The sequence below is a fragment of the Camelus bactrianus genome, chromosome X, assembly GCF_048773025.1.
Source record: "Camelus bactrianus isolate YW-2024 breed Bactrian camel chromosome X, ASM4877302v1, whole genome shotgun sequence".
Lineage (NCBI taxonomy): Eukaryota > Metazoa > Chordata > Mammalia > Artiodactyla > Camelidae > Camelus > Camelus bactrianus.
The window spans coordinates 68,434,583-68,450,109 of record NC_133575.1 but is presented as its reverse complement, the minus strand read 5'-3'; the positions used below and the strand labels follow the sequence as shown (position 1 = coordinate 68,450,109).

Below are 15,527 nucleotides of genomic sequence, written 5' to 3'. Positions count from 1 at the left end.
ATTAAGATGATATTTGTGAGGATAAGTATACATTGCCTTATCTTGTCATTCTAGATCAAATTGACTAACCTTTAATTTACTGATTCTTCAATGGAGTTATGTAAACCTAGAAAGAAAAACTGACCATAGGATCCTTCTTTCCAAATATAACTGTACAATCTTTACCAAAAGTTAAAATGAAACAAAATAGAATTCGTTCAAAAGCCTACCAATTTTTCTTGCAGATTTCCTCCACTGGTTTCTTTTCCAGCCCAATGTTACTAATAACACTTTAACCTACCTAATAGCTATCTGTGCACACATAATGTAGTAAAGGGGAAAACGGACAAGATTTGGGGTCAGAAGACCTGTCTTGGAGTTGCAGCTATGTTGTTTACTAGCTGTGTAACTTTGTGTCATTTAACATCGCCAGATCTCATTTACCTGTTTTGTAAGTAAGGATTATAACAATACTTATCTCAGAGGGTTGCTGTGAGGACTGAGGTAAGTTATGCAGGAGGAATATTTTGTGGACTGCAAATCATGATATTATATTAGTTATTATTGAGCTTTCCTTAATTAGTATTTAAAAGAATCTAAAGTACCTGTTTTCTTAGCTTTTTTTTTCTTTTCTGTTTTTCTTAGCTTTATTTTAATTCTTGTGGCCTAGGACTGTTACCTAGGTACTGCCTAGGCTGAAATAGTATGATAACTTTTAAAAAATGAGAAATTCCTAATTGACATTTCAGTTCATATTTTACATTCATAACATTCTATAAATGCTTATAGCTATTGGTATTTTGCTGTTCATTTCATAACTAGCTGTATAATTTTATGTCACTTAACCTCTCTGGAACTCAGTTACCCATTTTGTTAAATTAGAATTATAATTCTTAGTTCTTTTTAAATGTTTAGACTCAATTAAATCAGTACCAAAAAGATGTTTCAAGAAGAGAAGGAAGTTGCAGTGACTTCCAATTCAAGCTTCATGAACTGACAAGCTTGCTGGAAGAGAAGGATTCCCTTATAAAGCGTCAGTCAGAGGTAAGAGAGAAGGGGTGCAGGTGGAGAGGAACAATACAACTCAGCCCTGTAGGATAAATACTTCCCATGAACTATAAAAGGACACATTTCCAAGGCTTTATTTATGAAATACGATGTAAGTGACTGTGAAGAAGTAAAATTTTCATATTTCAGGAGAAATAATTTGAATGAAAGCTACAATGGAAGCAAAAAAAAGTGTGCCGTTGTGCATTTAATATTTTTGAGACATTGATTTTCTATCTCATTTGCAGTGAAACTCCCAAGGAGACTGAGCTGTTTCAGCAAGGGAGTGTGTTATATACCTTTCTGTATCTGTAGCAGGTAGCCCAGGATCTGTTATAAAATGTGTACGGTAGGAAGAAACTACCAAAAATGGTGGCTGTTATTGGACAAATGGCACTTGTAGTCTCAGTGATAGACTTTCTGTTAGGAAACAATGCCTCCTTCTATACTGAAGGTTCAGTACTTTTCTGCTATGGCTACAACTTTTAAAACTTTGGGACAAAATTGTGCTCTACACTGGAATTTGACACAACATTGTAAAATGATTATAAATCAATAAAAATGTTAAAAAAAACTTTGGGACAAAAACTTTCATATCTTCATCTTGAGAAGCATGACCATTCAACCTCATGTCCCTTAAATATAGAAATCCTATACCAGTTACATTCCTGCACAGGCTTATAATGTAACTTACTAGGTACCATGAAGTAAGAATATATGGAATTCAACAAGTGGGATTAAAACATTCTTACCTCAAGGCTAAAAAGGAAGGGAAAAAATTATTCTTAGTAACCTTGTTAAATGATCAAATATACTTCTTACCTCATGTTTCTGCTGTTTTCAAATGATTGTATTGTCTTTTATTTGTAAGGAACTCTCGAAGTTGAGACAAGAAATATATTCATCTCATAACCAACCCTCCAGTGGTGGAAGGACTACTATTACCACTAAAAAGTAATGTATTTAAAAAATGAAATTTGGATATGACTTTGGTTATGATATAATCCAAGTTATAGTATGTTTAATTGATATATACACCCCTAGACAGAGTTTGATGTTTTCTGCAGGCCAGTAATTCTACTGAAGAATGAATATTCACAAAAAAGACATAGCTATTATGGTTAATAAAAATTCAACAGCATACTTTTCCTGTTTTTTTTCAATACATTAAATACAATGGAAGTGAAAGGCAAATAATTGGTTGTCAAAGCAACCCTATTAGTCAGGACTCTTTCAGTTGCACATGCCAGAAACCCAACTTAAACTGGGAATTGGTTAATTCACTTAATTGGGATTGCTTGGTGTCCAGGTAGATTCGTGTGATCAAAATATGTCTTCAGAAATCTGTCTTTATCTCTTGACTCTGCTCTTTCCTGTGTAGTTGTTCTTAGGCAAGGTCTCCCCTCATAGTAGCAACTGACCACAGCTTACATCTCAGCAATTTAGCAAAACCAAGTAGAAAGTGACTCTTTGTGAATAGTTTCAGCAAAAGTTTATTTTGGATATTTCACATAAATTGAAAAATACAAATGTGGTCAAGGATTCTTTCACTTGACACGTTTTCAAGATTTATCCATGTTTTAGCATGTGTCAGTACTTCACTGCTTTTTGTTACCAAATAATATTCCATTTTATGGATGTACAACATTTTATTTATCCATTCATCAATTAATGGACATTTCGGCTATATTCAATTTTTGGCTATTATGAACAATGCTGTTATAAATATCTGCGTACAAATTTGTGTGGACATATGTGTTCATTTCTTTTAAGTATATACCTAAGAGTAAAATTGCTGAGCACATGGTAACTCTGTTTAACTTTCTGAAGAACCGGTAAACGTTTCCAAGGCAGCTGCACCATTTTACATTCCCACCAGCAGTGTAAGAGGATTCCAATTTCTTTCTATCCTCCTCAACATTTGTTATTGTCCATCTCTTAGATTATAGCCATCCTAAGGGGTGGGAAGTATTATCTCATTTCTCTCATAATTAATGTTGCTTAGTATTCTTTCATGTGCTTATTAGCCATTTGTATATCTTCTTTGAAGAAATGACTATTTAAATTCTTTTTTCATTTTTAAATTGGATTTTTTTTTGTGGAATTGCAAGAGATATTTATATATTCTGGATATAAGTCCCTTATCAGAGATATGATTTGCTAATATTTTCTTCCATTCCATGGGTTGTCTTTTCACTATTTTGGTAGTATTATTTGCAGCACAAGTTTTTTGTTTTGAGAAAGTCCAGTTCATCTATTTTTTCTTTTCTTACTTATGTGTTTAGTATCATATGTAAGAAACCATTGCCTAATCCAAGGTCATGAATATTTACATCCATATTTTCTTATAAGTTTTATAGTTTTATCTATTACATTTAGATCTATGATTCACTTTGAGGTAATTTTTTACATGGTATAAATTAGGGATCCAAGTTCATTCTTGTGCATGAGGATATCTAGTTGTGTCAGAATCACTTGTGGAATGTATTATTTCCGCCATTAAATTGACTTGGCCCATAATCAAACTATCATAAAACAAGGGTAAATCTGTAGACTCCCAATTTTCCTCCATTGATCTATTTGTCTGTCTTTATGCTAGTACCACACTGTCTTAATTACTATAGCATCATAGTTACGTTTTGAAATCAGTAGTGTGAGTCTTTAAACTGTTCTTTTGAATATGTAGGACACTTTAGGTATTACTGCCATGTAAACAAAATTAAGTCTTCTGGTCCATGAGTATGGGATTCTTTTCCATTTAGATCCTCTTTAATCTCTTAAAACAATACTTTGTATTTGTCATTGCACAGGTCTTACACTACTTTTGTTAAATTAATTTCTAAGTATTATATATTTCAGTGCTATTGTAAATTGAATTTTTTCTTAATTTCATTTTCAGATTGTTCATTGCAAGTATATAGGTTTAAAATTTATTTTTGTATATTTACTTTGTACCCTTTAATCTTATTGAACTCATTTACTAGTTCTAATGGTTTTATTGGATTCCTTAAAAATTTCTATGTACAATATCATGTCATTTGTAAATAGAGATAGTTTGACTTTATTTCCAATCTGGATGCATTTTATTTATTTTTCTTGCCTAATTGCTCTAGAAGCTCCAGTACAGTGTGAAATAGAAGTGGCAACAGTGGTTGTTCCTGTCTTGTAGTTTGTATTTCTCAGGGAATTTCACCTAAGTTGTTGAGTTTTTTGGCATAAAATTGTCATAATATTCCTTTATTATGCTTTCAAGACAAAGGCTTTTTTTTATTATGCTTTTAAGACGAAGGATCTCTTCTTTAAAAAATTTAATTGAGATATAACTGACATTACATTATGTTAGTTTCGGGTATGCAACATAATGATTCATTATGTGTGTATTGCTAAATGATCACTGCAGTAAGTCTAGTTAATACCCATCACCATCCACAGTTATAAATTTTTCTTCTAATAAGAACTTTTAGATCTAATCTTTTAGCAACTTTCAAATATACAATACAGTATTATTAATTATAGTCACCATACTGTGCATTATATTCCTAGGACTTAAAATTTGTTTTGTAACTGGAAAATTATATCTTATGACCAATTTCACCCATTTTGCTCACTCCCCACCCCCCACCTCTGGTAACCACCAATATGTTCTCTTATCTATGAGTTCATTTTTTTTAGTTTATACTTATGAGTGAGATAATATGGTATTTGTCTTTGTCTGACTTTGTATAATGCCCTCCAGGTCCACCCATGCTGTTGCAAATGGTAGGATTTCCTTCATTTTTATGGCCAAATAATATTCCTCTGTGTGTGTGTGTGTGTGTGTGTGTGTGTGTGTGTGTAATGTTTTATTTATCCATTCCAACACTGATGAACACTCATTGTTTCCATGTATTGACTACTGTAAATAATGCCACAATGAACATGGGGGTGCAGATATCTTTTAGAGTCAGTGTTTTCATTTCCTTCTGACAAATACCCAGAAGTGAAATCATTGGATCATATGGTAGTTCTATTCTTAACTTTTTGAGGAATCTCCATACTGTTTTCCATAGTGGCTGCACCAGTTTGCATTCCTACCAACAGTGCACAAGGATTCCCTTTTTGCCACATCTTTGTCAACACTTGCTATTTCTTGTCTTTTTGATAATAGCCATTCTAACACAAGTACAAGGTGATGTCTTCACTTTCTTGGTACCAGTAAATTAAATGTGCTCTCTCTTCTTTTGCTAACTAGTCCAGTTAGAACTCTATCAATTTTAGTGATATTCTTTAAGAACCAGTTTTGTTTTAATAGATTTTCCTCTATTATTTTCCTATTTTCTATTTCATTGGTTTCTTTTCTTATCTTTATTTCTTTCTTGTGTTTACTTTCCACTTAATTTTCCTTTTCTTTTCTATTTTCTACCCTGGAAATGAAGGCCATTTATTGTAAACCATTTATGAGTTTTAATGTTATAAATTTCTACTTAACCATTGTTTTAGTTGCATTCCCTAATTTTGATAAGATGTGTTTACATTTGTATTCAGTTCAAAATATTTTCTACTTTCTCATTTCACTTATTCTTTGATCCATGGTTATTTGGAATTGTGTTCTTTAGTTTCTAAATCTTTGGGAAATTTCCAGATATCTTCTTGTTATTGATTCCTAATTTACTTCCATCATGGTCAAAGAACATGTTTTGCATTGATATAATCATTTTAAATTTATTGAGAATTGTTTTGTGGTCCAGAATACGGACTCTCTTTGTAAATATTCATTGTGCTCTTGAAAAGAATATGCATTCTGTTGTTGATAGTTGGAGTGTTTTATAAATGTCATTTTAAAATTCTTATTTTTAATTTTTTTCATTTTTCAGTGTTAGGTAAAATTGATACAATTTGACTGCACATATACAATATATTGCATGTAAATACATATATAGAATATACTGAACATATTTTTTAATTTACATATATGTACTGTTCATTGTTTCTAAGAACAGATTAGAGCTTTAGCTTTTTAAACTTACATGATTATCAAAGAAATAAAGCCAACCACAAAAGAATAATCAACAGAATGTGGTAATCCAATCATAAAGGACAGTCAAATGTGCTTACACATATTCAAGAAATCAGTCACCTAAGTTATAAATAATAAGTAGTTCATTTGTGTCCTTTTTTTTTTAAGATTACACATGTAAGTGATATCATATGGCATTTTTCTTTTTCTGGCTTACTACACTTAGAATGACAATCTCCAGGTCCATCCATGTTGTTGCAAATGACATTATTTTATTCCTTTTCATGCCTAAGTGGTATTCCATTGTGTGTGTGTGTGTGTGTGTGTGTGTGTGTGTGTGTGTGTACACCACATCTTCTTTACCTAGTCATCTATTTATGGACATTTGGGTTGTTTCTATGTCTTGGCTATTGTAAATAGTGCTGCTATGAACATTAGGGTGCATGTGTCTTTTTGAACTATATTTTTCTCTGGGCATATGCCCAGGAGTGGGATTGCTGGATCATAGGGTAAGTCTATTTTTAGTTTTTAAGGAACGTCCATACTGTCCTCCATAGTGGCTGCACCAATTTACATTCCCACCAACAGTATAAGAGGGTTCCTTTTTCTCCATACTCTCTCCAGCAATTATTGTTTGTGGACTTTTTAATGATGGCCATTCTGGCTGGTGTGAGTTTTGATTGTAGTTTTCATTTGCATTTCTCTAACAAGTAGTGATGTTGAACATCTTTTCATGTGTCTGTCTTCTTTGGAGAGATGTCTATTTAGGTCTTCTGCTTATTTTTTGATTGGGTTGCATTTTTTTTTTATATTAAGGTGTATGAGCTGTTTGTATATTTTGGAAATTAGTCCCTTGTCAGTTGCATTATTTGCAAATATTTTCTCCCATTCTGTAGTTTGTCTTTTTGTTTTGTTGATGGTATCCTTAGCTGTGCAAAAGCTTTTAAGTTTAATTAAATCCATTTGTTTATTTCTGCTTTTATATCCATTACCCCAGGAGCTGGTTGAAAAATATATTGCTGTGATTTATGTTGAAGAGTGTTCTGCCCATGTTTTCTTCTAGGAGTTTTATAGTATCTGATCTTACATTTAAGTCTTTAATCCATTTTGAGTTTATTTTTGTATATGGTGTTAGAGAATGTTCTAATTTCAGTCTTTTACAGGTAGCTGTCCAGTTTTCCTGGCATCACTTACTAAAGAGACTGTCTTTTCTCCATTATATATTCTTGCTTCTTTTGTCATAGATTAATTGACCATAAGTGTGTGGGTTTATTTCTGGACTTTCTATCTTCTTCCATTGATCTCTGTGTCTGTTTTGGTGCCAATACCACACTGTTTTAATTACTGTAGCTTTGTCGTATAGCCTGAAGTTAGGGAGCATGATTCCCCCCCAGCTCTGTTCTTCTTTTTCAAGACTGTTTTGGCTTTTCAAGGTCTTTTGTGTTTCCATACAAATTTTAACATTTTTTGTTCCAGCTCTGTGAAAAATGTTGTTGGTAACTTAATAAGGATTGCATTGAATCTGTATATTGCCTTGTCAATTTGGTTAATAGTGTTGTTTACATCTTCTATATCTTTACTAATTTTCTGTATACTTCTAATATCAATTATCTGGGAAAGCATGCCAAAATCTCCAACTGTAATTGTGGATTTGCTTATTTCTCCTTCCATTTCTATCAGTGTTTGCTTTAAATATTTTGAATTTCTGCTAGGAGGTGCATGAACATTTAAGATTGTTATGTTGTATTGATGAATAAACATGAAAGATTGTTACCTCTTGTTGATTGACACCTTTATTATTACTAAACAATCATTTTATCTCTACTAGTGCTTCCTGTTCTGAAGGCAACTTCATCTGATATTATTAGAATTACTCCAGCTTTCTTTTGGTTACAGATTTCATAATATATATTTCCTTTTTTTACTTGTAGTTTAATCTATTAATTTGTTTATCTTTAAAGTTTTTTTTAAACAGCATATATAACCAGGTATTGTGCTTTTATCCAATGTAACAATATTTACCTTTTAATTGGAACATTTAGGCCATTTATATTTAATATGATTATCTATATTGTTTAGTTTAAATTTACTATTTTGCTATTTGTTTTTGATTCCCCTTTTTACTCTTTTCTTTTGGATTAATCATTATTTGATTATTGCATTTTATCTATTTTATTGGCTTATTAGGTGTTTTTCTTTTTTATGATTGCTATAAGGCTTAAAGCATTCTTTTTTAAAATCTTATAAGGTTTAAAGCATTCTTTTTTTAGTCTTATCACAGTCTATCTTTAATGTTATACTTCATCACATGTAATATACAAACTTCATGATAGTATTCTTCCATTTCTCCTTCATAATCTTCTTGCTATTTTTGTCATCTATATTTAGTTTTACAAACACAATGCTAATTTTGTTTTCAATAGTCAATTATTTTCTAAAGAAATATTAAAATAAGAAAAATAATGTTTTAAACTTACCCACATATGTATCATTTCTGGTGCTATTCATTCTTCTGCTGAGATTGAAATTTCCATCTGATACCATTTTCCCTCTGTCTGATGTACTTTCCTTAACATTTCTTGTCATGCTGCTATGCTGGTGAAGATTTCTTTTGTTTTTTTATGTCTGAAAACAGTTTTTATTTAGACTTTATTATTCAAAGTTATTTTTGCTGTGTATAGAATAGTTAAGTTGATATGATATTTTTTCTTTCAGTACTTTAAAGATGTCATTCCACTCTTCTGACTTTCACTGTATCTGATAAGAAGTTGGCTGATATGATTATGATATATAATTATGTTGTGTTATGATTATTCCTCTGAGTAATGCTTTGTTTTCTCTGACTAAGATTATCACTGGTTTTCAGCAATTTGATAATGATGGGCCTCTCTGTGTTTCCCTTCATCATTCTTTTTCTTGAGGTTCACTGAACTTCTTGGATCTCTGTCTTTATAATTTTCATCAAATTTGGAAACAATTAGGTCATTACTTCTTCAATTATTTTTTGTCTCCTGCGAATCTCATAGGACTTCAATTATACATATATAAGGGCATCTGATATTTTACATAGCTGACTTGTACTCTGTATGTATTTTTCAGTCTTTTTTCTCTCATGTTTGAGTTTGGATAGTTTCTCTTGATGTCTTCAAATTTAGTAGTATTTTCTTCTATAGTGCCTAATCTGTTAATCCCATACAACATAATTTTCATCTTCAGAAATCCAATGTAGATTTTTGTATCCTCCATTGTTCTCACTGTGTTCATGCTTTCCTCTATTGATTATACATTTTATGTATATATTTTATATTTCTAATAGATGCATCCCTGCTTATTTCTTTTTATCTCATTTCTTGGTATGTTCCTACTAATTTATTTTTTCTACATTATTACTCATATATTCCTGCTTCATTCTATACCTACTAATTTTTTATTGTGTGCCATATATTATGATTTTACATACTTGAGCTCTGGGGTTTTTTGATAATCACTCTAACAATTTTGGAGCTGTCTTTAGAGATGAGGTTAGTTACTTGGAAATAGTTTGATATTTTTAAGCTTTTCTTTTGAACTGTTAGAACAACCTGCAGTCTAAGGCTAGGTCATCTCACTACTAAGGCAATAGCTTTTGTAGTGTCTGCCTGATGCCCTCTAGTATTAGGAGATCTTTCCACTCTGGTTAGTGAAACACAAACTATTCTCTTCACTATGTGAGCTCCAGGAATTTCAAGACTGCTTCTTTTCAGTGGTTCTTTCCCCAGCCTCAGTACCTTTTTCGCATGCTTACACTGATCAGTATTCACCCAAAAACTTGTAAGGAATTCTCCACAGATCTCCTGACCTCTCTCAATATATGTAACTCTCTCCTGTCTGGTATTCTGTCCCACAAATTCTGACTCCAGGCAGTGAGCTAAGCATTTGTAGGGTTCATGTCATTTGTTTCCCTTCTCTGGGATCACTGTCTTATTCTGCCAGTGGTCCATCATTGCCAGAAGCAGAAGTACTTCCTTCTTACTCTCTTGAAAATAGTAGTAAATCTGTAAACTGAGAGATTTTCTTTTTAGAAAGACTTCAAAGTCATTCAGAGCCAAATTAATTTGATAAGGAGTATCAAACTAGAAGTGACTGAAATGTAGTGAAAGTTATTTTCTTGTGCAGCTTGTAAACTAACTTTTTTTTTCTGTATAGGTATAGAACACAATATCCAATCCTAGGCCTCCTGTATGATGACTACGAATATATACCACCAGGTAGTGACACACAGACTATTGTGATTGAGAAAACAGAAGACAAATGGACTTGTGTAAGTTCACTTGGGCATTTCTAGAGTATATAATTAGGGGAAAAAATTCCACGGCCATTGGGTTGTGTTAGCAGTTTCTCAGCCTCAGCAATAATTAACATTTTGAGCTGGATAATTTGTTGTGAGGGACTGTCCTGCACATTGTAGGATATTTAGCTGCCTCTAAAGCCATATAGAATCTGACTTTAACACTATGAAAATGACAGCCTTTGTTTTGTTATGTTAAAAACTTCTTAGGTACTAAAAGCAGGTAAAACTAATCTTTGGTTATTAAAGTCAGGAAGAGGCTCTGCTTGAAGGTGGGTACTATTTGGAAGGAAACAAAAGGAGGAATACTGGGGTACTAACAATATGCTGTTTCTTGACCTGAGTGATGGTTATATATGTGTGTGTTCAGTTTGGGAAAATTCATTTAGTTGTACACCTATATGTATATTTTTTCTACATTTATTATACTTCAATAAAAGTCTTAAAATAAGGCTTAAGTATATTGTGATGAGCAATAGATAAATATGTCAGTCAATTATTCTCCAGAACCTTTTGAAGAAATATTAAAACTGCAGATTTACAGTTAATAAAATACTGCAGAAGTATAAATAATAAATTACTGCAGATGTAGTTAATAAAATTAAACATCTGTTAAATAACTCACTGTAAAAATGTTTTTAGCTCTGAAACCCTTCCTAACTACAATCAAGCCATCAATCTTGTATAATATGATTATCTATTATCAGTGAAAGCAACCAACATTTAGTAACTCCCAAATAAAAATAATTTGAGCTTTGAAATATATTGTGTTTCTTAGATCATTAATTAGTTAAGAATTACTTATTACTAATTTTTAACTGATACAGGGTACTTGGTGGCCCAAGAACCAGATGAGCAGAAAGTCAGCATAGGATTTAAAATTTTTCACTTAGAGATTATTTGATGCTGAAATTTAATACTGAGATGCAATTGCCGCTACTAACCACATTTGCCTCAGAGGTGGTATCAATGTGAAGACCTGACAAATAAAGTGTCTACAGAATAATAGTCATTACTTCACTCTTCATTAAAAATGTACTGCAGTGAACATCAAACTTGATATCTGAAGGGACTAGATACTGGCAGTAAGTTCAAAATATATTTAAGTAAGTTCACAGATGATAGAGCTGTATTTATTAATAGAGATGTCTGGACATATTTAACCTCTAAATATGACACCAAGGAGTAAATCTACTCAATTCTCCCTCCCTTGTGCTTAAAGTCATTTGAAACATATATCTTGACTAAGTCAGACAAACCATTGTTTCATTAAGTATACATATAAAAGAGTGCCAAAACAGTGCCATGCATTTCCTTTGGTATTATTCATATTGATTTAAATCATTTTTATAGCCGCGTACAATAACAATGTCTTAATTGTAAGCCAGTTCTAAACTAACTTTTTTTTTCTTTTCTAGCCATGAATGAATCTCCAACTCAAAGGAATATTGTTGTGTCTGCATTAGTACTTTGTTATTTTTCCATAACTAGAGGCCAATCAATATTTTGAACCATGCTACTACTCAGCAATCTAATGGAATTAATTAGTTATACAGAAGACAGTTTCTCCAGCCATTAATGAGGCCTGTAGCCTCATTTTTGTATTCAATGTAGCAACACACCACTTGTTTAAACTTTAATTACAGACACTGTAGGACTTAGTTTTACATTAGTTTTCAATAGGGTGCTTCCTAAACACTGGATTAATTTGTTAGGGTAGAGATTTTACAGGTTATTCCATTAGAAGATTTTCTCTGATTTTGAATGTGCAATTCACCTACAAGAGTAAATACTGTTTTTTAACAACAACAAAAAGTAACACTATTGAATTAAAAAAAATCAGTTTAACTAGTGCATGGTATATACAGTCTATATTTGATTTTTTTACATTAAATCTTGTGATTAGAAGATACGATTTATTATATGCTATTTAATACCTCTGGGAGATATAACTAAATCAAAGGTGGTGGTTAATTTCATTTATCAGGGAAGTGGGATAATATTTTTTAAATAACTAAATCTGCTAAATTGCACATTATACTATTATGATTCTAAGTACGTATCAGTGGCTTGGCAAATCTGTTCTTTTGAAGCATAACATCCCCAAATGAGCCCACCCACTTCTTTAAAAACATATAACTATATTGTAGTCTTCGGAGGAAGGCAAGTGGGCTTTTTTATAGCGGTATACAAAACATAATATTGAAATACTGCGTAAAGGCTTAGGGAATGAAAATAGCAACAACAAATACTTGATATCTGTATTCTACTTGGGATACTTGGGAGAAAGAGATTATCTAGTACAGTATATTAATGTACTTAGAAGTTGGTTGATTAATTGGGCTCTAATGACCTTACAGAGTGAACTAACATATTTTCTAAATACATTAGTAGATAAGAATGAAATTTCTTAATTTCAAACCCTCTGGTAAAAGTTAAGAATTAGCAAAAATTTAAATGTTTGCATTTGACAATGTATAGATTAAGGTAACAAATAAATTCGGGTTATATGTGAGCAAGGTTTTGCACTGAAACATCTCTGCAAATATCTATATAGAATTCTGTCATTCTTTATAACTACATTCTAATAATTACTCATTATACTAAGAAACTGTTAAGATAGGAACATATGAGGCACTATACAAAATGAAACCATAAATGAAGAGAAATATGCTTTTTATACTCATATAAATATTCTAGTAAGTCTTGATATGAAGTGAAAAGCTCTATTTTATTATCCTGATACTTTGTGATAGAAAATGTTAATATTCTTCATGAACTATACAGTCCTTATATTTTTTCCTTGGTGTAGGAACAACAGGCTAGTTTCTCCTCTGTTAGCTACTCATATATGTAACTGTAACAAAATTATACGTTATCTACCCATTACATATAATATAAGTGGAAGTTTTTAGTAGCCTGACAGAAAACTGCCACCATAACTGAAAATTAGAATAAGTGTAAATTTTTCAAAAAAAAATTCTCTTAAATAAAAATAACAGTGTCTAAAATTTGGGACATTTAAGAAGTCAGCACTTCATTGGCTCACTTCAATGTGAGTAAATGGGGGTCATAACAAGGTGCTTATTATACTTAGCAAAGTTAAATGTATTTCTTTTCCAATTTTTGATTAATAGAAATAGTGATTTTTTTTCTCTCACAACTTTCACACAGCTTTTCTCTGAAAATTGCAAAGATACTGTCAGGTGAGGAATACCTGTTGATCTAATTTCTGTTCCAGCATATTTTGCTTCAGATGTCAAATAAAATGGAGACTGTGTAATGACATGCAAAGTAATTTGTTTAAGTGTTTAAATAAAATGTGTATCTGTATGGTCTTTGTGGAAGTCCTAGTAAGAAATCTACAGGATGGATTTTTAGCTTGGTTGTATATTTTTGTCAGAAAGTTATTATCCTGTGAATGTTTATGTTACAGCTAACAAGCACCACTCTAAAAATAAAAATTCCTGATGTGGACTGCTAGTGACAACACTTTAAAATCGTTGGACCTCTGGTTCATTCAGCTTTCTGCTTTAAATAGGAATTTCTTAGCTTATAAACCTAGTCTTCTAAGTTCCATAACTCACTAACTTCAGAACTAGATGCCATAAAGCATTCTTCTTATCTCTGTAATGGTGCTTTAACTGTAATACCTTGTCTTTACACAAGCAGTACAAAAGGAACAAAACATAGCTTAAAAATTGCATCTTACCACCCAATTTAGATCACTTTAACAAAAAGCCATTCTCACTTCTTTCCCGTTATTGTAATCTACAAAGATAATATGTAGACTTAATTCCCTTGAAAGCAAATAAGCTGTGAAAAGATTTCCCTATAAGGTCTCTCTCCCCTACCACACAACTTTACTAAATTTATTGAATTTCTATAGTACTTTTTTGTCCAATGAAAAGTACAAAGTATTTCATGCTCACTCTAGGATAAGTAGGATAAGGATAAACACATTTACAAAAATAAAAAGTATAATAAACAATTACATTTGTCTTATAAAACCATTAATATTTAGTGACAAAATAAGTCATACCTCTCGAGTCTACAAAGGAACACTGGAATTGTTCTATGACATAATTAGATGATAGCCAGGCAGTCTTGGTAATCTTCTTGGATTGGTCTCTTATAGATGAGATCTTAAGTTCCAGGGTCTTTATGTTTGGTTTCCCATCCCATTTGTTATTAAAGTTTATGTTCCAGAGATCCTTTGTCAAGGGATAGACTTTGCAATATAATACTTTAATAGCTGGTTTGCTAACACAATCAGTGTTGAACACTCCTTGCCAAAGTGTGCCAAGATATAACAGATCAGACCAATTTCTTAAAATGGGAGAATATATAAGCTTTTTGAAGTAGTTCCCTACAGGGGTCTGATGAGCCAGCTGTGTTATGATGGGTAGGCTGGGATCTAGGCTAATAGGCTTTTCGAGTCAGATGGGAGGCTTACTTGGACTTACATTATGGATTAAATAGTTCCAGTATTGCCAATTGGTCATGGTTTTAAAATGGAGATTTCCCTTTGGAAGTTTCTTGCATAATGCTCAAAGAAAGAGGCATAGAAACGAACAAGGCAGATGAAAACATTTTTAGTTTGAGATATCTAGTGCTACAGCCTTGACCCTACAAACTGTACAATTTCTTCTGCAGGGCCTCTAGATTGCCAATAATAGCCAGTTCCTCTCAAGGATCCAAGGTTCCAAGAAAGTTTTGTTAACCAGTATTAAATTTACAAGCTAATTCTTTTGGTAAGACAGGGTAGAACTGAACAAAGTTGAAAAGATTTTCTAATCAAATGATATTTTAGGATTTTAATCTAGTTTTGTATTTTCTCTAAATGAAGCCTCATTAGTCCAAAAAGCCTTGTTTTATAGAATCCCAATTATAGCCTTTTTTTTTAATTGATTCTGACAATAAAGAGAAATAGAAAGATCTAAACAAGAAGATTCTTTAGTTCCTCTGCCTTCATGGGAAGTGTCTCCCCCCACCCGCCGGAAGTAAGCATATATAAGATTAAGAGTGGTGCTCTATTTTTCTTCAAAATTTCTTAGAAATATGTGTGGGATTTACTTCAAATTAAACCGGTGAGAGAAGAGGGTTTCAAAATGAACCAATGAGGGGTCGGTGGGTGAAGGTAGGAGTGAGGAAGAGTATAAATGAAACAATTGGCCA

At 32.0% G+C, this 15,527-nt stretch overlaps 1 protein-coding gene across 2 annotated transcripts in view; it reads left to right on the top strand.

Annotated features, from left to right (window-relative positions):
• The window catches only part of POF1B (POF1B actin binding protein), a 72,206-nt gene extending 58,524 nt beyond the window's left edge, over positions 1 to 13,682 (top strand). Inside the window, exons 14-17 of one of the 2 annotated variants that reach the window (XM_045512659.2) lie at positions 895 to 1,023; positions 1,898 to 1,980; positions 10,208 to 10,322; positions 11,768 to 13,682. In XM_045512659.2, coding sequence (XP_045368615.1) covers positions 895 to 1,023; positions 1,898 to 1,980; positions 10,208 to 10,322; positions 11,768 to 11,773 — 333 coding nt within the window. In that variant the 3' untranslated portion in view covers positions 11,774 to 13,682. Of the gene's footprint in view, positions 1 to 894; positions 1,024 to 1,897; positions 1,981 to 10,207; positions 10,362 to 11,767 lie in introns of those variants that run through there. The other variant, XM_010949738.3, reaches the window with a different exon arrangement.
• The last annotated feature ends 1,845 nt before the right edge of the window (positions 13,683 to 15,527 follow it).